This window comes from Phocoena phocoena, chromosome 11 (assembly GCF_963924675.1).
Source record: "Phocoena phocoena chromosome 11, mPhoPho1.1, whole genome shotgun sequence".
NCBI classification, from domain to species: Eukaryota; Metazoa; Chordata; class Mammalia; order Artiodactyla; family Phocoenidae; genus Phocoena; species Phocoena phocoena.
The window spans coordinates 25,480,874-25,506,213 of record NC_089229.1 but is presented as its reverse complement, the minus strand read 5'-3'; the positions used below and the strand labels follow the sequence as shown (position 1 = coordinate 25,506,213).

Genomic DNA, 25,340 nt, shown 5'->3' with positions numbered 1-25,340 from the left:
ATGAAATACAGGTGTTTAACTGCAAAGCATATATAAACTATTATTATTTCAGATGAAGTCATATAGTCATTATTACAGGTATTTCAGTAACACTAGTTATTTTTCTTTGCTTTAAAAAAAAGATGTTATTTAATACATGTTTTATTCTTAAAAATATCTTAATTCTTTTAGTAGAGTAAGTCAAAGTAAAGTTTACTAGTGCTTTTGATTGCACAAGTCAAATTCTGATACTTAAAGCTAACAATATACAAAATTCTAAGAGTATTGGGTCAGCTTTGTCGTATGCTATTTAAGATGCATTGTGTGTGTGTGTACTTGTCTGCTTGTGCTTGTTTCATCCCTCTGCTTATAAGGCTTAAGTGAACTTGACATGTCTTTTCTTAGATGGAGATGGTGATGGAGATGGAGCAACTGGAAAGAAGAAGAAAAAGAAGAAGAAGAAGAGAGGACGTTAGTGTCTTTAGTTAATCCTACTTGCCAAATTAGAAGTGGTTTATTAACCAGCAGGTTTGAAGAGTAGATTTGAAGTTGCTTAAGATCCTGGTATATGTTAGGGAAATAAATGTAGGCTTAATGGAAGTAGAATTTAGTGAAGCTCACAGCTATTTGGCAAGTACTTTGGTTTAACAGTCTTGTTATTTTCTTTAGCTGTATTCAGCCAGGGGATGTTAATAATAAATTTGTTGTATTTTACTGCATGTTAGGGATGAGTTCCTAAAAACTTTATAATTTAAAATTTGAATAATTCAAATAGTTTTGTCAGTGATGACTAAAGTAATGCCACCAAGTGGTAATAGGATAAACATAGTTTGCAGTTCACCTGCCAGTTTTGATATTACAAGATTCTTGGTGAATATTTAATGAGGAGTCCCATTATTTAAAATTTGTGTGTATGGTGAATTTTTATTAATAACATGTTTGTAGTATTTCAGATTCACTTAGTATATGATCCTACTTGTATTTTATTTCTATAAACGATATAACCAAACATCTTCATAGACCTGAAGCTCTTAGGGGAGACTAAGGGGAGACTGTATAGTATAGACTAAGGAGACTGTATATAGACTAAGGGGAATAAAGTTTGGGTTGAGAATCAGAACAAGTTCTAATCTTGGATGCCCTTTGGTTATTGGGGACCATTGAGTGTCTGGCTAAACCTTCCTTTAAAATCTTTAGGCTGAAATTTTATGAATGAGAATATTGAGGGTTTGACTTTCATTTTTATCTCTGGGTTGAAATACTTAAATTATTTTTTAAGAAAGCTATTGGCTCTGCCAGCCATTCCCCTGATATGTCTCTAGGTGGAGATGGAATAGCCTTCTTTCTAGTCAGGCATCTATCCTGGTTAGATCCTTCTACTCAGGATGTCAGTTCTGCCCCTAGCATAATCTGTATTTAAAGAGCACAGATTACTTGCATTCCAGGAATCTCCAGGTATTATGATGTCATGTTCCTTCCATTCAAAAATTGTTCATAGTGTGCTTGTGAGACGTATTACCTGAGATTGGCTTGAGAAAGATCTATTTCTCCAAATACTCTAAAATTGCTTCCTAATGAAGGTAGATAAGCAGGGAGGAGCATTAAGAGGCTGCTTTGTATTTGCCCTTGGTAGAATTCTTCCACTGACAGATGTTTTATTATGATGCCATCAGCCTTTGTTGTGCCTCCTCTGAGGATGTTGTTGAACTTACTGTTCATTATATTTCTTTATGAGCAGTCTTGAGAGACCCTTTTTTGTCTGGTCTTAGTATCAAGAATAATTGTGCTTTTCCTGAGTAGTTAATGTGTTTTATTGTAGAAGCACCATGAACTATGCAAATAACCTAGCCTTTTTTTTTTTTTTTTTTTTGATATTGGCTACTAGAGGATTTAGAGCCAAATCTGGTTTTGTATTGGCCTTATTTCAGGTTCTATTTTAGGTTCTTTCAGTGTTTTGATTTTTGCTCTCTGATTTGCTTTGAATGTCTCTTATTTGTGTAGGCTGTCATAAATCACTTATGAAATAAGCCAAATACTGTAATCAGGGGCAGTTTACTGCCCTCATTTTCCTCATCTATAAAGTGAGAGAATTGTAAGTGATAGTTAACAATAACTGCAATACAGATATTTATAATTATTCATAGTTTTAGATAATAACTTGGACATAGTATGTTATAAGTTTCAAAGGTTATCCAAGATTTCATCTAGTTCCTCATTTTGTAGATGAGGAAACTGAGGCTTGGCACATTTAGGCATTTGTCCAAGTCACAGCTAATAAGTGGTAAAGGCTAGGCTTCAACTTATTTCAATGACAAATTCTTTATTTTTTCTCTAATGAACTTCTTAAGTCCTTTAACTATTTTGTCTTAATAATTTGTGGACAATATAAAAGGCATCTTTATTAGATTTGTAGATGAAATATAAAGCTGAGGATGATAATACTTTGCCAGAAATCAAGATTTCAAAAAAAACTGAGACAATAGGCTAATATTAACAAGCTGAAATGTAAATAAGCATATATAAAGTTAGTATAAGGTGATAGAATCCTAAGGATTTTGAGTGCTTATACAGTGTGAACCAAAAAGCTAGGAATCTTAACCTTTCAGTAGCAGTAGGATTTTTAGAATCAACAGTGTATTATACTAATTGTACCTTATTTGAACTATTAATAGAAGTCAATTCTAGTACCAACTTAAAAGGATCACTGACAAGGTTGATGAATATGAGTGAAAGTGTTAAGAACTGCATCCCTTAAAGTGGTTTCTCATCATAGAGAGGAAGGAAGCAGTAGAAATGAAAAGTAAATTTTTTTTAACTGCAAAGAGTTAAGTAGAACTAACAGATGAAAGTAACAGGGAATTAGTGTTGGAAGAGCTTTATAACAGTTACAGTTCTCCCCAAGTGAATGTATTTTAGCTTGGGAATAGTGATTGCCTCCGCTGTCAGGCACTTAGTGCCATCCGTCAGGGGTGTTAGAGGATTCCTGGATTTGAGTGTGAAACTAAATTAGATGACCTCTAAGGTCATTTTTGATTTCAAATTCTAAACGTTCCCTCTTCGGAGGAACCTAAAACAGCATTCCCCAAGTTTATTTGTCCGTAGAACACTTCTAAGCATTACATAAAAAAGAGGAAAACGGTGGGTGTTTGTGAAATATTGAATATTCAGATTAAAAGAAGGAACCAAAAAATGGTTCTGTAGATAAATGATTTGGCTCAGTAAATTGTCAAATTTTTCTTTATATGCATCCTTTTATTTCCCATTGCAGAACAAAAAAATCTAAAATATGTGTTAAAATTTCAGATAAAAACCCGTAAGACTGGTTAAAATCAAAAGAAAACCACACACTTCAACTCAGTAGTTGTTACATGCTGCAGGTATACATTGAAAGTCATATATTATTGCATAAATTAAGTCTTATGTAACTTCCTGACATTCCTTGGATACAGCACTTGTTACTAAAAGAAAGTTCTTTGTAGAATAAGAACTATATAAGAACTAGTTCTTACGCATTTAAACGGATTTTTAGAAGACACATCTCTAAATATTTTTAAAAAGCATTTTGGAACACTGGTGTCTTAGAATGTAGTTTGGGAAATAATGTGTCCTTGAAACATATGCTAAGTACTGTAACTTTTTTCAAGTATCTGGAAATTTGTATATGGCTACCTAAAGTCTTTTAGCCCTGGGGTATGTATACATACTAACATACTAAGTATGTATGTATACATAATATACATACTATGTATACTAACTTTTATACATAATATACCCTTGGAATAAGTTTTTTACCTATTTTATTAAACATAATAGCTTTATATTTTTACTTTATTGCTATAGGATTTCTTTATTTTCTTGTTGCTTCTTTGATTTTTATTTGCGAAAGCCAGCCTCTGTATGCTATTCCATTTCCAGTATAGTAAATGAAGACAAAAACATTAGAAGTGTTCTTTGTGCCAAGGCATATACTGTTTAAATACATAATGGAGTTCTGAGGAGTTGAATATTTTTATTCCCAAGTAATTAATTATAAATCGAGAGGTGGCTATTGTGAAATATCTTCTGTTTTTAACTGTAAATTGATACCAGGGAGGTTCCTTAAAGTCAGGACATATAATAACAATTAGGAACTGAGAAAAACTAATGCTAACTGCTTAATTTTGTTTTTAACTACAGAAGTTAATGCTTTATTTGTATCTCACAGCAAAAGTTCAAACAGACCCTCCCTCAGTTCCAATATGTGACCTGTATCCTAATGGTGTATTTCCCAAAGGACAAGAATGCGAGTACCCACCCACACAAGATGGGTAAGGATCATAAAATAACTTCCAGTTTGACTTTTGAAAGTTGTAGTTTAGCAATAAAGCAGATTTGATTTTTCTTAGGACTTTGCTCCACTACCTTAATAAAAAAGCTTATGAATTTGTTGCAGAGAAGATACAGTAGAAGCCCTCTTATCCAAAATGATTGGGACCAGTAGTTGGTTAATCTTTATTGATAAAAGTTAACTTAAAACAAACATTTGTTTTTCATCATTCTTGATCTTTGAGCATGGATTGCATTGAACTCCACTTTTTTTTTTTTCCATGGGCTGAATCCATAATGCATTGTCTGGTCTGTTCCATTTTGAGTTTCTGTGAACAGTAAGAACTAAGTAATCTGCAGCTGATGCCTATACCTACATTGTTTTTTTTTCCTGAAATCATTTACAGTTCCATTTGACAGAAGTATTTTTTGACGACTTGCCTTTATTGAAACTCCTCTGGGTAGTCAATTTAGTTTTCATAGAAACAATTCTTTTTATGTAATGTATAATTAAACTACATAATTACAATAACAAGTACAGATGACTTACACAGGTTTGGGTACAGATAACCTGATTCTTGGAAGTGTTCTGAAAGAATGCATTTTATTTGGTTAGCAGACACTTGAAGTGGCATTATGTAGACTAGTTAAGAGCCTGGAAGCTGGGACCTAACTCTGCATTTGAATCCCAGTTCTAACACTTATTAGCTTTGTGACTTGGGCAAGTAATTTATCATGTCTGTGCTTTCATTTCCTCATCCATAAAATGAGCTCTTCATAGGGTTGTTGTGAGGAATAATATATGTAAAGCATTTAGAAGAGTGATAGACAAATAGTAAGCATTAGGTAAGTGTTAGCTGCTATTATTATTATTATTCAAAACAGGAACCTAGCCACTAGTATTCAGACTACAGTGGGCATTGGTCTGTATGGTTTACAGAGGGATCAGGCACATTGGTTAATCCAGTGGTTGCAATAGTTGGTTAAGAAAGCTTCTACTGTAGCACTGTTTCTTTGACCTGTAAAGACATGGTTGTTTTTCTTTAAACTTAGAAAGGAACATGATGTTATATTTTATGGCATGGGCATCTTTTGTTTGAATTTGAATACATCAGTCACTATCCCTGTCTTAAAACATTTATTTTTAAAGTGTCACAAACATGCAGTTTTATATTAATTACATAAATTTTCATAATACATATGATGTGATGACACTTATTTTTTAATGTAATCTTTTTTTTTTTTGCTTGTTTCCTCTTCCTTCCCGACCCATGTAACCACCTAGCAGGTAGCCTTCCATATGTTTTATGCTCATGTATGTGTACATCTATCTCTGTTTGTGTAAGGAGAGTGTTTTGGTCATTATTTGTTTACAAAAACAGAATCGTAGGCACACTTTCCTCCTCCATGCCTTTCTCATCAGGGCTGCATCTTGGAAGTCCTTCTAAGTTAATCAGAATAGCTCTGTTATTCTTTTGAATGGCTTCATAATCTGTGGCATGAATATACCGTACTTTATTCCACCATTTTGTAATTGATGAGCATTCACTTTGCCTCCAGTTGTTTTTTTTGCTGTTATAAAGCATTTGCAATAAAGATCTCTCTTAAGTATATACATATATATGTATAAATACATATATGTGTCTGGGAATACACATATATATCTCCTTATGTGCTGACAGTTTTATTATGTGATAGTTCTCCAGGAGTGGGATTGCTGAATCAAAGAATATATTAATACTTTATGATTCCCAGATTGCTAGTGATTTTTGAGCATCTTTTGATTATTGGCTTTATTCTTTTGCTCTTACAGAAGTTTAAAGATTATACTTTTATTTTTTATTGGGGTATAGTTGTTTTACAATGTTGTGTTAGTTTCTGCTGTACAGCGAAGTGAAGTAGAGTTCCCTGTGCTATATAGCAGGTTCTTATTAGTTATCTATTTATACATATTAGTGTATACATGTCAATCCCAATATCCCAATTCATCCCACCCCCACCCGCCACTTTCCCCCCTTGGTGTCCATACATTTGTTCTCTACATCTGCGTCTCTGTTTCTGCCCTGCAAACCGGTTCATCTGTACCATTTTTCTAGATTCCACATATATGTGTTAATATACAATATTTATTTTTCTGACTTACTTCACTCTGTATGACAGTCTCTAGGTCCATTCATGTCTCTACAAATGAGCGAATTTCATTCCTTTCTATGGCTGAGAAATATTCCGTTGTATATATGTACCACATCTTCTTTATCCATTTGTCTGTTGATGGACATTTAAAGATTTTATATAACAGTATATATTCATATTTTGTACTTCTGGGTTCCTAGCAGTCTCTTCTGTTTTCTCAAACTCTTATTTTATGTTTTATTACATCTTTAATTGGTCTAGAATTTTTTGTCTAAGGTTGGGGGTGCTAATTTTACTTTCTTTCAAATGGATAGCTAGTTGTGCTAGAATTGTTTCTTAAGTAGTTCATTCTATTTAATTGAATGACCACTTTTGCCATATACTATTCTTATATAATGGAACTCTGTTACCTTATATAATGGAACCAATTTCTGTATTATTTATTCTGTTCCACTCATCTGTTTGTCTATTTCTATACTAATACTGTTTATTTTGATAGTTTGATAAATCAGTTGTTTCTTCTCTGCCACACACCCAACCAAACAGTTCTTTTTTTATTTTTCTCAGCTACTTTTGGTCATATTTTTAGTTTTAATGCACATACCCACAGAAAAATGCCTTTCTTATTGGAGTCACATCATATTTATGTATGTTTCAGAAAACTGACAGGTGTATCACATTGACTTCTCCATTGTTGTTGTATATTTTCCACCTTATTCTGATTTTTTTTGAAATGTAGGTCCTGTCCCTTTTTTGTTAAGTTTGTTCTTAAGTGTTCTATTGTTTTGTTACTGATGTGAACGAGGTATTTTTATTCCCATTTCTGTTTTCTTATTGCTAAAGGGGAAGAAAGCCATAGATTTCCTATACTTGTTAACACATTGTTAATATATTTTTTTTTTAACTTTTTTTTTTTTTTTTTGCCGTACACGGGCCTCTCACTGTTGTGGCCTCTCCCGTTGCGGAGCACAGGCTCCGGACGTGCAGGCCCAGCAGCCATGGCCCCTGGGCCCAGCCGCTCCGCGGCATGTGGGATCCTCCCGGACCGGGGCACAAACCCGTGTCCCCTGCATCGGCAGGCGGACTCTCAACCACTGTGCCACCAGGGAAGCCCCATTGTTAATATTTTTAACAACATGAATATGGTGGAATACTTGAAGTAATGTTTAATACAAGAAAAAATAATTGATATTTTGTAAATCTTAGAAACTACGTTTTCCTTTTTGCTATCATTTTCTAATGCAAACTGAACATTGTATAGGTGGAATAAGTTCCATTTTTGAGACAATGCAGGAAGATATTAATTATATATTATAATATCTCTTGGGATAATACTTTTCTTAAATATTGAAAGCAATGTTGTGTGCTGTCCTGGAGAAATACAAAAGAAATTAAGATACTGTTGTTATGTTTGTTCTTTAATAAATCTCAATTTTTTTGAGATTCATATAATCAGTTTTGACTACTTGCAAATAGATTACAATCAATATTCTTACAGATTTGGTAAAGTATTAAATATAGTTTTGTATCTTGCCTTCCTTGATTGAAAATTACATGAATTATTACATAGAACTTACCTGTGTAACTGCCACCCAGGTTGAGTGCATTATGTTAACTTTTTATTAACTTTTTATTTTGAAGTAATTTCATACTTAACAGAAGTAATGCCATTCTGTGAGACTAGTACACAGAGCTCCTGCATACCTTTCTCAGAGTATCTTTAACATTTTGTCACATTTGCTTTATCGTTCTTAATCTCAATGGAATATGACACTTATGTATAGTATACAAATAACACTCCATTTTCTCCTTGGAAGATAGAAAGATAGAAGGCAAATGTGGAAAAATGTTATATTGGTGAATCTGTACACATACTGTTTTTCTGAAGTATTTGAGAGTAGGTTGTGCATTTTGGGGTGGGTTACTAGATAAGTAGATATTGTGTCCTTTTCAGGGTTGTCAAATATTAAGGCACATGATGTCAATTTCTTTCACTTGGATAAAGTATTAATCAGTTTCTCTATTATATCATTATTGTTTTTCCTCTTGTAATTAGTAATTTGTGGGAAATTATTTTGAGAATGTAAATATCTGATTCCTTAGGAACATCTTCCTTACGTGTGGAAATCCATGATTTTTTTAATCAGTTTTTACTAGGATGGTTGTTGCTCTTTAAAAAAATTTAACATTCTGTGTGCATTTCCTGTGTCATTAAAATTTTTTGAAACCAATTTTAATAGCTATAATGCTGTTCTGTTCTGTATGTAGCATAACTTTATTAGCTATTACCCTATTTTTGAACATTAGTACTGTTCAATTTTTTGCCACTAGAAAAATTTCTGTGATGAACATCTTGGTATGTTAATTGGATCTGATTTTTCCTTTTTTCTAGCTCTCTAGAAATAGAACAAAGAATTATTTTGAAATTCTTGATATATATTTCTAAATTCAGTAGGCAATTTTTTGAGATACTTGTTAATTTTACAAGCAATACATGTTCATTATAGGACAGATAGGAAACATAGATAAGCAAAAAGAAGAAAGTAAAAATTTCCTTAATTCTGCCTGTGATTTAAAACCACTGTTTACTGTCTACTATTTTACTGTATTTGATCACTTGGTTAATGTGGTGACAGCCAGCTGTTTCTTTTTTAAAGGTACTTTGTTCTATTTGCAGTTTCCAGGTAATCTGTGGGATACTTTGGTACTGTTGGAAAATCCTTTTTTTAACAACCTTTCACTTAATTATTTTAATATCCATTGATGATCCTTGCTTTATCAGTTATTTTGTGAGGACTTAATAATGGTGAATTTCTAATTCTGTCATGCCTTCTACATTTATTTGCTGACACTATTCTATAAGAAGAATTTTCCTTTACCAGCTGGGGATCAACTAATTTTTTCTTATAGGCAGTTAAACATGCTTTCTCTCTCTCTCTCTCTTTTTTTCTTTTTTGGGCCGTGCTTCGTGGCTTGTGGGATCTTAGTTCCCCAATCAGATTGGACCCAGGCCTTTGGCAGTGAGAGCCCAGAGTCCTAACCTCTGGACCGCCAGGGAGTTCCCTTTTTTTTCTCTTTAAATACCAGTTTCCAGAGGAAGGAATTGGTGTCATATCTACATCATTCTTAATTATTTCTGGGCTAAAGATATGTATTTTTTTAATAGGTATGCATTTTAAATGGTTTTTGTAAATGTGTCATATAGTGCTTTAGGAATGCACTTATAATCACTTTTAAGTTATCTGTGCAATGAGTTCAGAAACATTTATGACTATTAGAAATTAATAGATATTTATGTATCTTTGTATCTTTTGATTTTACTTATATTTTCCTGCTTTTAATACATCCACCAGTAAAGACGAAATATTAAAAAGACTCAGAAATATCAAAGAGGTGCAAAGAATTTACATACTCTATATTATTATTATTTTAAAATATTTATTTACTTTTGGCTGCGTTGGGTCTTAGTTGTGGCACATGGGATCTTTCATTGTGGCATGCAGGCTCTTCATTGCGGCGCGTGGGCACTCTAGTATAGCGTGTGCGCTTAGTTGCCCCACAGCATGTGGGATCTTAGTTCCCTGACCAGGGATCGAACCCATGTCCCTTGCGTTGGAAGGTGGATTCTTAACCACTGGACCACCAGGGAAGTCCCTATATATTCTATAAACACTTCCTATAAAGATTCTCTTTCAAGCAGTTGTTTTGATAGTTTTGTTTTACAGACATAAATTTTTTTTAAAACATGCCTCACCTGACTCTCAGTTTAACTGCCTTTTGGAATAATTGGTATGACTTAGAATGATTTTTTTCATCTTATTTATAAATTTTTGTTAAATAGACTGTCAAAAATTCAAATTTAGGTAAAGGGAAGACTCCTTCAAAATCTTTTTCTTTCATTTGGGCCTGTAATTATAATTAAAGACCCTGGCAGTAAGCTCTCGAATATCACTAATGATTTTCAACTTGAACTCAAGACTTAGCAAAAGAATTTATTTAATTCAATTGATTGATAGTTCTTTACTAACAAAACATTCCATAATCTTTTGAAGAATCCACTGCTTCTAAGAGTTAGCCAGGGACTTCCCTGGCAGTCCAATGGTTAAGACTCCCTGCTTCCACTGCAAGGGGTGTGGATTCGATCCCTGGTCAGGGAACTAAGATCCCACATGCCACCCTGAGACCAAAAAAAAAAAAAAGAGCCATTCAACCTTCAGGAGTGTAAGATAGTCATGAGATCTATTGATTTCAGTATTGGGGATCTTTATTATGTTCTGATTCTAAAATGTCAAATAGCATTTGAAATTTAATTACACTTACGGTTTTTTTTTTTTTGGGGGGGGGTTCGCGGGCCTTTCACTGTTGTGGCCTCTCCCGCTGCGGAGCAGAGGCTCCGGACGTGCAGGCTCAGCAGCCATGGCTCATGGGTCTAGCCGCTCCGCGGCACGTGGGATCTTCCCGGACCAGGGCGCAAACCCGTGTACCCTGCATCGGCAGGCGGACTCCCAGCCACTGCGCCACGAGGGAAGCCCTACACTTATGTTTTAACCTATAAGAAGTCGATTTGAAGAATCTTAAGGTTTAGACTGAGGAGAAGAAATGGGAATTGATAATGACCAATTCCCTTTTCACATCCCTACATGCATAATATCCATCAGTTCCCTGTGGACATAGTCTTTTATCTACTACCCTAGAGTAAATATTAGCTGGTATTTTTACTTTCCACAGAAATCTTTGGCTTTTGAAGCAGAAGGTGCTTTCAGACTTTACTGTCAGTGTGGCTGTAGGTATATGTGCCAGGATTATGGACCATGTAAAAGATGAAGAATTGTGATTTATTTTGCTTAAAGATTGATCTGAGAATAAAGCTAGTACTCTTGTGCCTAAGATGATTTATTCTTAGAATGTTTGGATTCCTAGTTTTCAGGAAAGATTTTTGGACTTTTGGGAGAGACAGGGCTAGAGTTACAACTAGAGGTCAGGAGATTGTGGCTTGTCTGTCCGAGCATGGAGCGAGCAACTATAAGTGTACTGCAGCTGAAAAAGTTTGAGTCACATCTTTAGAATATACTTTTTTTTTTTTTTTTTTCTTCTGTATGTGGGCCTCTCACTGTTGTGGCCTCTCCTGTTGCGGAGCACAGGCTCTGGACACGCAGACTCAGCGGCCATGGCTCACGGGCCCAGCCGCTCCGCGGCATGTGGGATCTTCCCGGACCGGGGCACGAACCCGTGTCCCCTGCATCGGCAGGCAGACTCTCAACCACTGCACCACCAGGGAAGCCCTAGAATATACTTTTTAAAGGATCTTATCCTGTTATTTTCTGCTCTGAGGCTGTTTGTTTGAATACTTTGATTACAAGTTGCCTCTTAGTTTTTACTATTCCTATAAAAGTAATTGATAACACATTTAAGTATGTAAGGGGTTTAAAATTGACCTTAAACTGATAATATTTCAGTTTTCTAATAACAGCAGTAGATAGATCCAAAATATAATTCCAAACAGTAAATAAGCTATAGAAGCCTCTGTGACTCTTAAATACCCTCAGTTTCACATAGGACAGCTCCTTTGGGCCTTTGTAGCAAATCAGAGGAAGTAGATGTTGGCACAGGTAGCTGCTGCAATAAGAAGTAATAATGATGAACTTGATGCTGACACACAGAGAAACTCTGAAAGCATTTTGGGGCATTAACTTAGGGGGCTGTAGTTTAAAGCAGTTGGGTAAACTCTTTTTTATAGAGGGTCATATTGTAAATATTTCAGGTCTTGAATGTTAATTCACTTCTGCTGTTGTAGCATTAAAGTAGGTATAGATGGTATATAAATGAATGAGCATAGCTATGTTGCAAAAAAAATTTTTTTTGACTTTTTATTTTTTAGTTTTATTTTTGTTTATTTATTTTTGGTTGCATTGGGTTTTCGTTGCTGCGCACAGGCTTTATCTGGTTGCAACGAGTGGGGGCTAGTTTTTGTTGCGGTGCACGGGCTTCTTATTGTGGTGGCTTCTCTTGTTGCGGAGCATGGGCTCTAGGTGCGCGGGCTTCAGTAGTTGTGGCACCTGGGCTCAGTAGATGTGGCTCACGGGCTTAGCTGCTGCACGGCATGTGGGATCTTCCTGGACCAGGGATTGAACCCCTGTCCCCTGCATTGGCAGGCGGATTCTTTTTTTGTTTAATTAATTTTATTTTATTTATTTTTGGCTGTGTTGGGTCTTCGTTGCTGTGTGTGGGCTTTCTCTGGTTGTGGCGAGCAGGGGTTACTCTTCCTTGCAGTGTGCAGGCTTCTCATTGCAGTGGCTTCTCCTGTTGCAGACCACGGGCTGTAGGCACATGAGCTTCAGTAGTTGTGGCTCGTGGGCTCTAGAGCGCAGGCTCAGTAGTTGTGGCGCACAGGCTAAAGTTGCTCTTCAGCATGTGGGATCTTCCCGGACCAGGGCTCGAGCCCGAGTCCCCTGCATTGGCAGGTGGATTCTTAACCACTGTGCCACCAGGGAAGTCCTGTTGCAAAAAAATTTTATTTACAAAACAAGTGCCAGGCTGGATTTGCCTGCAGGCTGTAGTTTGCTGACCACTGGCTTTGAGGCAAATGAGAGTTATTTCTTGAAGGCATCACTTTTATACTAAGTGTAATTTATACTTGCGTGATCACTGACTTGTGAATTCTGTATTCAGTATTGCTTAAGAATCTGTGAAAGCTATAACTTCAAAAAAGATTTTCACTTGAAGCAGTTATTATTTTTGAAATGTACTGCTTAAAAAGGGACTTAGTAGATTTTCTCATTTGCAAATACTGAATATAAAAATCTTTGTTATCCTTGGCAGTTTTAAAATATGAGCCATCTCCTTCAAGGAAGATTACCTCTAATATATATACAATTAGAAAAATCCTGTGAAAGCACATAATATTTTATGTTTTGAGAAAGGTATATGCAGGTTGTCAGGTCAAGTCTTTGGATTAGTACTTGCCCTGTTGGTGAAGTTAAATGTTAATATTTGGTGCATCCTTAAAATTTATATTACCTCAAGGGGAAGGGTGACTTTTTTTCCTCCCCTCTGCTTTGTTTCTAGGACTCTTTTCTGATTTTTCTGGTTCTCTACTTTTGTGTTATTTTATGTGGTGTAGGCTATTAGTCCCTCTGACTGTGAATAAAATCTCGCTTGAGGATTGTTTTTTTTCTAAGAGTCTTACAAAAGGTTTAACTTGATTAGGTTTGGTTGTACCTGTGTGGGTACTTGTATTTCAGAAACTTTGCCGGCTTTTAATAAAAGAAACTGAGTATGTAATTTTTTTGTCCAAAATATCTTAGTGTATTTTTATCTCTCAGCTGTTATGCTTATTTTGCTGTTTATTAAATGACTAATGCTATACTATGCATACTATAAAGGCGAACAGCTGCTTGGAGAACTACAAGTGAAGAAAAGAAAGCATTAGATCAAGCTAGTGAAGAGATTTGGAACGATTTTCGAGAAGCTGCAGAAGCACATCGACAAGTTAGAAAATATGTCATGAGCTGGATCAAGCCTGGGATGACAATGATAGAAATCTGGTAAAAGGGATATGTTTTTGTAAGAACATGATAAAAAAAATTGTTTAGAGCTAACTCTCCAATTGCAATGTATGGCTTTCATTATATAATGCTTTGCCAAAAAACTTTAAGTGAAGGTTCTAGAAATGCCTTCTAAATTCTTGTAGTGTAGATGTAATGAGGAAACCGTAAGAGGACATTTGCAACTTCATTCACCCTATTTTGTACTGATGTACTCTCATGTGTACAAATGTACACATTACTGATTATTTTCTGTTTGGAAATCTGTTACTTTGCTATCCAGTAAATCGTATTAAATTAAAATTCTGGGACACAAAACATTTATAATGCAATGAAGAAATCAATAAAAGTAATTATTTCTCCAGCTTTCCCCTTGAGAAATAATAAGCTATAGGGCAACTTAATACTCTGATCCCAAGAATATTCAAAACATGCAGCATTGAGAAAATAAAACGTAATCAGCATTTAAATTAGTCTAAGTCAAGAGTCTTATTTCCTGGTAAATCAAGTTGGAAGTGGATCGTGTTTTTCTGTTTCTCCAGATTTCTAGTGGAATTAAATTCTCTTTATTTTTTAGAGATGAACTACTGTGTTCATAACGTCAAAGGACTGTTATTTAGTCACATGCAGAAAGTGCTCAGATCACTCCCAGAAAGTAATTTAAGAGTTTTAGTAAACTTTTTGGAGTTGATGAATTGTAAGGTATATACGGGTAGGAACATAAAAGTAAATAAATGCCTTTTTTTTTTTTTTTTTAAGTGAAAAGTTGGAAGACTGTTCACGGAAGTTAATAAAAGAGAATGGATTAAATGCAGGCCTGGCATTTCCTACTGGGTGTTCTCTGAATAACTGTGCTGCCCATTATACTCCCAATGCTGGTGACACAACAGTATTACAGTATGATGACATCTGTAAGATAGACTTTGGAACACATATAAGTGGTGAGTTGTTAGAAATAATTCCCACTCCACCCTCCTCCTGAAAACTCTAGTCTTGTCCCTGTTGGGTGGGGCTGTAGATACTGAACTCTCACGTTTTCTTCTTGATGCCTCACTTTTCAGTAGAGCTATGTTGAGGTAGATTTTGAGATTTACTTTAAAGCATCCTACTTAGTGGAGTACAGTGAAAACTGTTGGGTAATTGAGGTTTATTACCTATTGTATCAAGGCATGAAAAATAGAATCTTACATCTCATTCAGTTCATTGTTGTAGACACTTTTTATTCATATAACAACAAAAAGCATTTACTTAGAACCTTTGAGTTTACCAACCTTTATATATAATTAACTTTTCTATATTCTCTCCCAAACCCTGTTAGGTAAGTACCTTTTACTTTCACTTAACAGGTGAGAAAGCAAAGCTTAGGTTTAAATACTTACCTGAGGTTTTACTAAATTGGAGAAGCTAGTCTGATGGTTAGTGTCCTGTGGACCTATACATTTTCTCTGCCCACCGTGCTGTTCCTTAGTTCCCCAGGCTTTTCTCACTTTGATTTGTTTCTGTTTATATATTTTCTATAACTGCCTGGGTGAATATTGAATTGGTGCTGTCTTGAAGTAGTATATACCAACCCTGGAATTAATTTTTCCATTTCAAAACCTTTGTATAACTTACACTTTTTTTCCCTTTGATTATGATTGCTGTGTGGGTACTTGATGTGCTGCCTTCATTTGAGCCCATCATTTTTTTTTTTTTTTTTTGCGGTACGCGGGCCTCTCACTGTTGTGGCCTCTCCCGTTGCGGAGCACAGGCTCTGGATGCGCAGGCTCGGCGGCCATGGCTCACGGGCCTAGCTGCTCCGCGGCATGTGGGATCTTCCCGGACTGGGGCACGAACCTGTGTCCCCTGCACCGGCAGGCGGACTCTCAACCACTGCGCCACCAGGAAAGCCCCTGAGCCCATCATTTTATGTTTCTGTTAACTAGCAAGGTTAATTAATAGAGTAGATACTATAAAGTAGATCATTTGACTAGCTGATAAGTAAACTTAAAGACAAATTTTCTCTTTCAGGTAGGATTATTGACTGCGCTTTTACTGTCACTTTTAATCCCAAATATGATACATTATTAAAAGCTGTAAAAGATGCCACTAACACTGGAATAAAGGTATGTGAACTGTAAGCGCCATTTCATTCAACATATTTTGAGCACTTTATAGCCTGTTTGGGTTATGTAAGACTGGTCCACCACCCTTAGGGTTTTAAGTGGGTTATTGTAATACAGTGTATGGAAGGCTTTTATAGAGGAAGTCATTTCTGCTTGTCCCTTATTTTAAGATATTAAGAAGTTAAGTTGCTGTAAAATTCTACACTTTGAATAACAGAGTATACATGATTCTGTTTTTAGTGTGCTGGAATCGATGTCCGTCTGTGTGATGTTGGTGAGGCCATCCAAGAAGTTATGGAATCCTACGAAGTTGAAATAGATGGGAAGACATATCAAGGTATGTTCTCTAAAAATGCATCTTATTTTGAAATGTCTGTGACCTTGGCAGAAATAATTTTGCAAGATAGTGTTGAGTTCTTTCTTTAGATCAGCTGCTTCATCTTTATCTCTTGGGAATTGGGAACATAAAGAGGAAAAACAAGGGAAATGACCTGTTCATGGTAGGAATTCTGTGGTAGCTAGCTGGTGGGAATTGTTGTCATCTACCCTGGTAGCTGATAAGAAGACACCTGGGAATTTATCTCAGGATGGCTGAAATGTAGGCTAGATTTTTTTTTTTTTTGCAGTACGTGGGCGTCTCACTGTTGTGGCCTCTCCAGTTGTGGAGCACAGGCTCCGGATGCGCAGGCTCAGTGGCCATGGCTCATGGGCCTAGCCGCTCCGCGGCATGTGGGATCTTCCCAGACCGGGGCACGAACCCATGCCTCCTGCATCGGCAGGCGGACTCTCAACCACTGTGCCACCAGGGAAGCCCAGGCTAGATTTTCTGTGACTAATCACAGGCTCAGACAGAAGCCAGAGACCCTTTTCATTGATGACTCTCCCCACCATTTTTTTAAGTTGAATTCAAAATTTAGAGGCTAGTTAATTCCTTGTGTGTCCTTCCTTTAATCTTATTCCCCTTGCTGCCTAATCTTTCCCAGCCAGTGCCTGTGTACACAATCCCAGAGTCACCTGTGCTTTCTCGTGTTGTCAGCCCAGCCTTTCTCCAACTCGCAGGGTTTATCTGACCACTCTCCAGCCACCATTCTCCTTCCTAATCTGTGCTCATGCTGTCTGTAACTCCTGTCTTAAAAACTTTCTTATAGAATGTTTCCTACATTTCCTTTAACCAAATCCTGACTCCTTTGTAATCTAATTTAGCATGGAGACGCTCACGCTTCCTTGTCCCTCAGTAAATTCACATCATTCACCATTCTTTGCATTCCCCTGTAGATACTTTTGGACTGTGGTGGTCTACCAACTGCACAGTGGTTCTAAGACCTGACACAGAGCCTGTCCTTGTTGCTCTCTTGCAGATCCTTAAACCTGTGAATGTCTGTACAAGTCAAAAATTCTTAAGACTTCTCACACTTGGATGGGAGGTGTTACGGGCTAATGAAGAAAACATGCTTTGGGGTTAGGCAGGTCTATCTTTGAGTTTAGATAAATTCTGTCACCTCTAAGAACCCAACTTTCTTTTCAAAGAGTTTTCTTCTTTAAAGATTTAATTTTATTTATTTTGGCCTGCATTGGGTCTTTGTTGATGTGCACAGGCTTTCTCCAGTTGTGGCGAGAGGGGGCTGCTCTTTGTTGTGGTGCATGTGCTTCTCATTGCCGTGGCTTCTCTTGTTGCGGAGCTTGGGCTCTAGGCACGCAGGCTTCAGTAGTTGTGATTCACGAGCTTAGCTGCTCCGTGGCATGTGGGATCTTCCCGGACCAGGGATCGAACCGGTGTCTCCTGCATTGGTAGGCGGATTCTTAACCACTGCACCACCAAGGAAGTCCCTCTAAGAAACCCAGGTTTCTTTGATTGTAATAGGATTCAAGATACCGTGTTTTGTTTTTGAGAAATATAAATTTTATGACAGTGCCTGGAATTTATTAGTATTCAACAAATATTTGTTGTTTCCCACCCTCAGTTTTGAGATCGGTGCCACAACAAATATGTATTCACATCTCTCTCAAATCATCTTTCCCTTCTATTTTCTCCTAATTCTACAACTTTGGTTGACATGTGGTCTGCCTTTCAAGGTATATTAGGTGACAATTTGACTTAATGTTTAGTCGCCACATAGCAGTTCTAGCCTGCAGTGTTGGAACCCTTAATATCTACTTTCTTACCTCTTCCACTAAGCCAATGCAACATTTTAGGTTCTATTATTTTGGTACCCACCTTTTTATACCAGTTATTTTGTTGATCAGGGTTCTTAGTTGAGGGTGACAGAATTCATTTTTACTAGTTTAAGTGTAAAGAGTATAGACAAATCATGATATTGGGAAGATGAAGAAATGGACTATAGGCTGAACTTTAAGAAGCAATTCCCAAAAACCACATTACAGAACCGGGCCAGGCCATCAAAGGAGTGGTTTTATTTACCTTGATCAAGAAGCTATAGAATTGGAAAATTACCTTTATAGCCGTTCGTTCCAGAATTAGCCTGCCACTGTACACAACCTGTATACTACAAAAATGGATACCCCTGAGCCCTGCTTCTTCTATGTAACTTAGTTATATGTGTTAGGTTGGTATGGCTAAGAAATCTTTTTATTTAAATGTATTTTTGGTTGACCTGGAGGGTAAGTTTGTCAGGTGTTAGAGGAATAATAATGCTTGCTGAATTTTAAAATAAATTTAGCTTATCATTTATATAAGAAGGAAGTTGTTTTTTAGGAGCTAATTAAGAGTCTTATTTTTCTCTACCACCCCCTAAATTTGTAATATGCTTGTCATTATTAAAGATTTGAAAAAAAACTTTGCTACCTAATTCTGCCCTAGAAGAATGGTAACTCACACTGAAGATTCTAGCACTGTAGAACTAGATTTTTTTTCTTTTAACGTTTATTGTGGAATATAATAAAAACTGAAAATACACACAATGTAAAACTTCAACTGAACAATTGTAAAAGCTACATAACCTTACCTCTTTTTTTTTTTTTTTGCGGTACCTCTAACTGTTGTGGCCTTTCCCTTTGCGGAGCACAGGCTCCGGACTCACAGGCTCAGCGGCCATGGCTCACGGGCCCAGCCGCTCCGCGGCATGTGGGATCTTCCCGGGCCGGGTTACGAACCCACATCCCCTGCCTCGGCAGGCGGACTCTCAACCACTGCGCCACCAGGGAAGCCCTAACCTTACCTCTTGACAAATAGAATACTGCCAGCATTACAGAAGCCCCCCCCATTCTATATACTCCTTCTCAGTTACATTACAGAAGCCTTCTTCTAATAAGCCACTGTCTTCAGTACTAAGGATTGGCATTTCCTTTTCTTTGTCTTTACCATCTGTTATGCATCCCTAAACATTAGTTTAATTATGCTTAATTTTGAACTCTGTGTGTGTGTGTGTGTGTGTGTGTGTGTGTATGTGTGTATGGAATTGCACCGTATGTATATAATTGTGCCATCTTTTGCTCATTTGGTTTATTTCAGGTCAGTGTATCTGTAGCTTTTCATTTTTATTGTTGAGTAAGTGTTCCATTGTGTGAATGTACTCAACAATTTGTTTATTCTGTCAGTGATCCCAGGACCTTGGGATTGTTTAGATTTTCTTTTTTAACATTTGAAATGTTGATGTAATAATAAAATTTAAGGTTTTTTATTTCTATTATTTTGACACAGAATCCTCATTTTCAAATTACCTTTTGGTCCATAACCATGAAAATACATATTTTTCATGTTTGTAATGCTTATATACATGATATTTTATGACTGTATTTTTATTAACAATAACTCCCTAGATGGACCCCCACCCATCATGTCCTCATCACATAGTTTATTCTTTTTCCATCATTTTCCCTACTCCTTCTAGTTTTTAATCAGTAACATTGCAGTATCCCAGTAGTTTTCCAGTCTGTATTTAATTATCTTAATGTGGGGTTATTTAATAGAGCCATACCTGTTTGTGCTTTTAGAGACCCTGAATAACTTTTTTTTTTTTTTTTTTTTTTTTTTGCCGTACGTGGGCCTCTCACTGTCGTGGCCTCTCCCGTTGCGGAGCACAGGCTCCGGACGCGCAGGCTCAGCGGCCATGGCTCACGGGCCCAGCCGCTCCGCGGCATGTGGGATCCTCCCGGACCAGGGCATGAACCCGTGTCCCCTGCATCGGCAGGCGGACTCTCAACCACTGCGCCACCAGGGAAGCCCCTGAATAACTTTTTTTTTTTCCTCTTATGCCAGTGAAACCAATCCGTAATCTAAATGGCCATTCAATTGGGCCATATAGAATACATGCTGGGAAAACCGTGCCCATTGTGAAAGGAGGAGAGGCAACAAGAATGGAGGTATGTATGCCATTAACACTGTTCTTTTGTGAAGCATTTTGACTTTTTTTTTCCTACCAAACTATGAAGCTAGTAGTAGTTGAGTATATAGTATGTTGCGCAAAATTAACTTGCCATCCATTCTCACCCCGACAGGAAATGGGCTATGTGAGTGTGCAGATTGTGTCTGGTCATACTGGGGCTCAGTCAGCTGTGGAAGTGAGGCATGTCAAAGGTTCATTCAACACTTCATGAATATTTCGGGCATCTCGTAGGTGCCCGTCTCTTTAGTAGGCACTGGAATGTATTCAGTAGTAGCAAACAAAATTCCCTGCTCATGTAAAACTTAACATTTTAATAGATGACACAAAGACCAAAAGTGCTAAGGAGATAAAGCAGGAAAAGGTAGATAAGGACTGCCAGGTATGGGACTACTTCAGCCTGAAGTTGAGATGGGAATTTTAATTAGTTCTGAATTTCTGAATTTTTCTTCTCTACCCTTGACCCTTATATATATTTTTAGGAAGGAGAAGTATATGCCATTGAAACCTTTGGTAGCACAGGAAAAGGCGTGGTTCATGATGATATGGAATGTTCACATTACATGAAAAATTTTGATGTTGGACACGTGCCAATAAGGTGAGAGACTATAGTTTTTATATGACTGATGAGTTTCTCTTCCCAGTTAACAGCATTTTAAAAAGTGTAACGGACATCCACAGTGGCACATTCATAAATGCACAGTTCTATGGCCTAAAAATAAGTTCTGTGGATTTCTATAATTCAGCAGAAAAATTGTCCTGTTAAAAATTTTAACTGAGATGAGAATGATGTAAGTAAGTATTCACTTCATATCCAGTTTCCAACAAGCGTAATAATTTCAGAGATTATCATTTTGCTGGCATTCCTAGGTTTTTGTTCTTAGTATTTTCCCCTTGGTAAACTTTGTATTTTTTAATTTATTTTTATTTTTTTTTAACATCTTTATTGGGGTATAATTGCTTTACAATGGTGTGTTAGTTTCTGCTTTATAACAAAGTGAATCAGTTATACATATACATATGTTCCCATATCTCTTCCCTCTTGCGTCTCCCTCCCTCCCACCCTCCCTATCCCACCCCTCCAGGCGGTCACAAAGCACCGAGCCGATATCCCTGTGCCATGCGGCTGCTTCCCACTAGCTATCTACCTTACGTTTGCTAGTGTGTATATGTCCATGCCTCTCTCTCGCCCTGTCACAGCTCACCCTTCCCCCTCCCCATATCCTCAAGTCCGTTCTCCAGTAGGTCTGTGTCTTTATTCCTGTCTTACCCCTAGGTTCTTCATGACTTCTTTTTTTTTTTTTCTTAAATTCCATATATATGTGTTAGCATACGGTATTTGTCTTTTTCTTTCTGACTTACTTCACTCTGTATGACAGACTCTAGGTCTATCCACCTCATTACAAATAGCTCAATTTCGTTTCTTTTTATGGCTGAGTAATATTCCTTTGTATATATGTGCCACATCTTCTTTATCCATTCATCCGATGATGGGCACTTAGGTTGTTTCTATCTCCGGGCTATTGTAAATAGAGCTGCAATGAACATTTTGGTACATGACTCTTTTTGAATTTTGGTTTTCTCAGGGTATATGCCCAGTAGTGGGATTGCTGGGTTGTATGGTAGTTCTATTTGTAGTTTTTTAAGGAACGTCCATACTGTTCTCCATAGTGGTTGAACCAATTCACATTCCCACCAGCAGTGCAAGAGTGTTCCCTTTTCTCTACACCCTCTCCAGCATTTATTGTTTCTAGATTTTTTGATGATGGCCATTCTGACTGGTGTGAGATGATATCTCATTCTAGTTTTGATTTGCATTTCTCTAATGATTAATGATGTTGAGCATTCTTTCATGTGTTTGTTAGCAGTCTGTATATCTTCTTTGGAGAAATGTCTATTTAGGTCTTCTGCCCATTTTTGGATTGGGTTGTTTGCTTTTTGTTATTGAGCTGCATGTGCTGCTTATATATTTTGGAGATTAATCCTTTGTCAGTTGCTTCATTTGCAAATATTTTCTCCCATTCTGAGGGTTGTCTTTTGGTCTTGTTTATGGTTTCCTTTGCTGTGCAAAAGCTTTGAAGTTTCATTAGGTCCCATTTGTTTATTTTTGTTTTTATTTCCATTTCTCTAGGAGGTGGGTCAGAAAGGATCTTGCTGTGATTTATGTCATAGAGTGTTCTGCCTATGTTTTCCTCTAAGAGTTTGATAGTTTCTGGCCTTACATTTAGGTCTTTAATCAATTTTGAACTTATTTTTGTGTATGGTGTTAGGGAGTGATCTAATCTCATACTTTTACATGTACCTGTCCAGTTTTCCCAGCACCACTTATTGAAGAGGCTGTCCTTTCTCCACTGTACATTCCTGCCACGTTTATCAAAGATAAGGTGTCCATATGTGCGTGGGTTTATCTCTGGGCTTTCTATCCTGTTCCATTGATCTATAGTTCTGTTTTTGTGCCAGTACCATACTGTCTTGATTACTGTAGCTTTGTAGTATAGTCTGAAGTCAGGGAGCCTGATTCTTCCAGCTCCGTTTTTCGTTCTCAAGATTGCTTTGGCTATTCGGGGTCTTTTGTGTTTCCATACAAATTGTGAAATTTTTTGTTCTAGTTCTGTGAAAAATTCCAGTGGTAGTTTGATAGGGATTGCATTGAATCTATAGATTGCTTTGGGTAGTAGAGTCATTTTCACAATGTTCATTCTTCCAATCCACGAACATGGTATATCTCTCCATCTATTTGTATCATCTTTAATTTCTTTCATCAGTGTCTTATAGTTTTCTGCGTACAGGTCTTTTGTCTCCTTAGGTAGGTTTATTCCTAGATATTTTATTCTTTTTGTTGCAATGGAAAATGGGAGTGTTTTCTTGATTTCACTTTCAGGTTTTTCATCATTAGTATATAGGATTGCCAGAGATTTCTGTGCATTAATTTTGTATCCTGCTACTTTACCAAATTCATTGATTAGCTCTAGTGGTTTTCTGGTAGCATCTTTAGGATTCTCTATGTATAGTATCATGTCATCTGCAAAGTGACAGCTTTACTTTTTCTTTTCCAATTTGGATTCCTTTTATTTCCTTTTCTTCTCTGATTGCTGTGGCTAAAACTTGCAAAACTATGTTGAATAATAGTGGTGAGAGTGGGCAACCTTGTCTTGTTCCTGATCTTAGTGGAAATGCTTTCGGGTTTTCACCATTGAGGATGATGTTGGCTGTGGACTTGTCATATATGGCCTTTATTATGTTGAGGAAATTTCCCTCTATGCCTACTTTCTGCAGGGTTTTTATCATAAATGGGTGTTGAATTTTGTCAAAAGCTTTCTCTGCATCTGTTGAGATGATCATATGGTTTTTCTCCTTCAATTTGTTAGTATGGTTTATCACATTGATAGATTTGCGTATATTGAAGAATCCTTGCATTCCTGGAATAAACCCCACTTGATCATGGTGTATGATCCTTTTAATGTGCTGTTGGATTCTGTTTGCTAGTATTTTGTTGAGGATTTTTGCATCTATGTTCATCAGTGATATTGGCCTGTATTTTTCTTTCTTTGTGACATCCTTGTCTGGTTTTGGTATCAAGGTGATGATGGCCTCGTAGAAGGAATTTGGGAGTGTTCCTCCCTCTGCTATATTATATTTTTATTTACTTTTTTTTTTTACTTTTCGGAGATGGCTGAAGTGTCTACTTTTTGTTCAGGTCTTTCAGTTTACTGCCGAAATTTCCCCCAAAAGGGAAATTCCCACCTTCATACTATTGATGAGTCTGTACTTGGAATTTAACACACACACGCATGGACACATAGATATAAGGTAGCCTTCATCTGGTCTCCTATTCATCTGCCGTCTATAATTAGGTATTATACATTCTGGTTTTTGAATGTTGAAAGAGGCAGCAAAAAAGAGTTTTTTGAACTTTAATTACTAAGTGAAGTCATAGCTTTGGTTTGAGTTTTCCTTAATGAGGGAAATGAGTTGCTAACTTTTTAGCCAACTATTAATCTTGGATTTTCTTGTCTTAGGCTTCCAAGAACAAAACACTTGTTAAATGTCATCAATGAAAACTTTGGCACCCTTGCCTTCTGCCGCAGATGGCTGGATCGTTTGGGAGAAAGTAAATACTTGATGGCTCTGAAGAATCTGTGTGACTTGGGTATTGTAGATCCATATCCACCATTATGTGACATTAAAGGATCATATACAGCGCAGTTTGAACATACCATACTTTTGCGTCCAACATGTAAAGAAATTGTCAGCAGAGGAGATGACTATTAAACTTAGTCCAGAGCCACCGCAACACCTTTTATTTTCTAAGCTTTGTTGGAATACATTATACCAGAATTAATTTGCAACCTGTTGTCTTTAACAGTGGACCTATATAATACTTTTATCCATGTTTAAAAAGGAAGGAATTTGATCGAAGGCAAACCATTTCATGTAATTAACCAAGGAAAAAGCTTTCAGGACTTTGAAATGTTAACTGTTTTCCTTCTGTCTAGGAAATGCTATAAAGCTCCAATTAATTAGGAATGACCTAATACATTTTGTTTCAAACACCTAAGAGATGCTTTTCAGATATTTATATTGCCATATTCTTAATTGAATGCTTTGAATGACTACATCCAGTTCTGCACTTATACCCTCTGGTATTGCTTTTTAACCTTCCTGGAATCCATTTTCTAAAAAATAAAGACATTTTCAGATCTGAGAGCTATATTTCAATGTCTGTGGTTATAATTCTGTACAGGAAATAGTTTAGCTTAATGTAGGAAAATGTAGAGCCTTTTATCTGGATTGTAGACCTCCACACTGCAACTTTTCTTCTGACGTAGTGGCTAAAACAAGATCTATACATGCATAAAGTGGGAGGAGAATCTTCATAAATTAATATACAGCTTTAGGCATATTTTACCTTTATTTTCTTTTTAGGACCATAT

General features: G+C 36.7%; 1 protein-coding gene across 4 annotated transcripts in view; it reads left to right on the top strand.

Annotated features, from left to right (window-relative positions):
• Positions 1-25,109, top strand: part of METAP2 (methionyl aminopeptidase 2) — a 30,688-nt gene extending 5,579 nt beyond the window's left edge. For 2 of the 4 annotated variants that reach the window (XM_065887059.1, XM_065887060.1), the window contains exons 3-11: positions 385-450; positions 4,184-4,286; positions 13,800-13,961; positions 14,721-14,902; positions 15,972-16,066; positions 16,307-16,403; positions 20,283-20,386; positions 20,889-21,004; positions 24,426-25,109. In XM_065887059.1, the coding sequence (XP_065743131.1) occupies positions 385-450; positions 4,184-4,286; positions 13,800-13,961; positions 14,721-14,902; positions 15,972-16,066; positions 16,307-16,403; positions 20,283-20,386; positions 20,889-21,004; positions 24,426-24,678 (1,178 nt within the window). In that variant the 3' untranslated portion in view covers positions 24,679-25,109. The remainder of the gene's footprint in view (positions 1-384; positions 451-4,183; positions 4,287-13,799; positions 13,962-14,720; positions 14,903-15,971; positions 16,067-16,306; positions 16,404-20,282; positions 20,387-20,888; positions 21,005-24,425) is intronic. The other 2 variants (XM_065887062.1, XM_065887061.1) reach the window with 2 other exon arrangements.
• Positions 25,110-25,340: the final 231 nt, after the last annotated feature.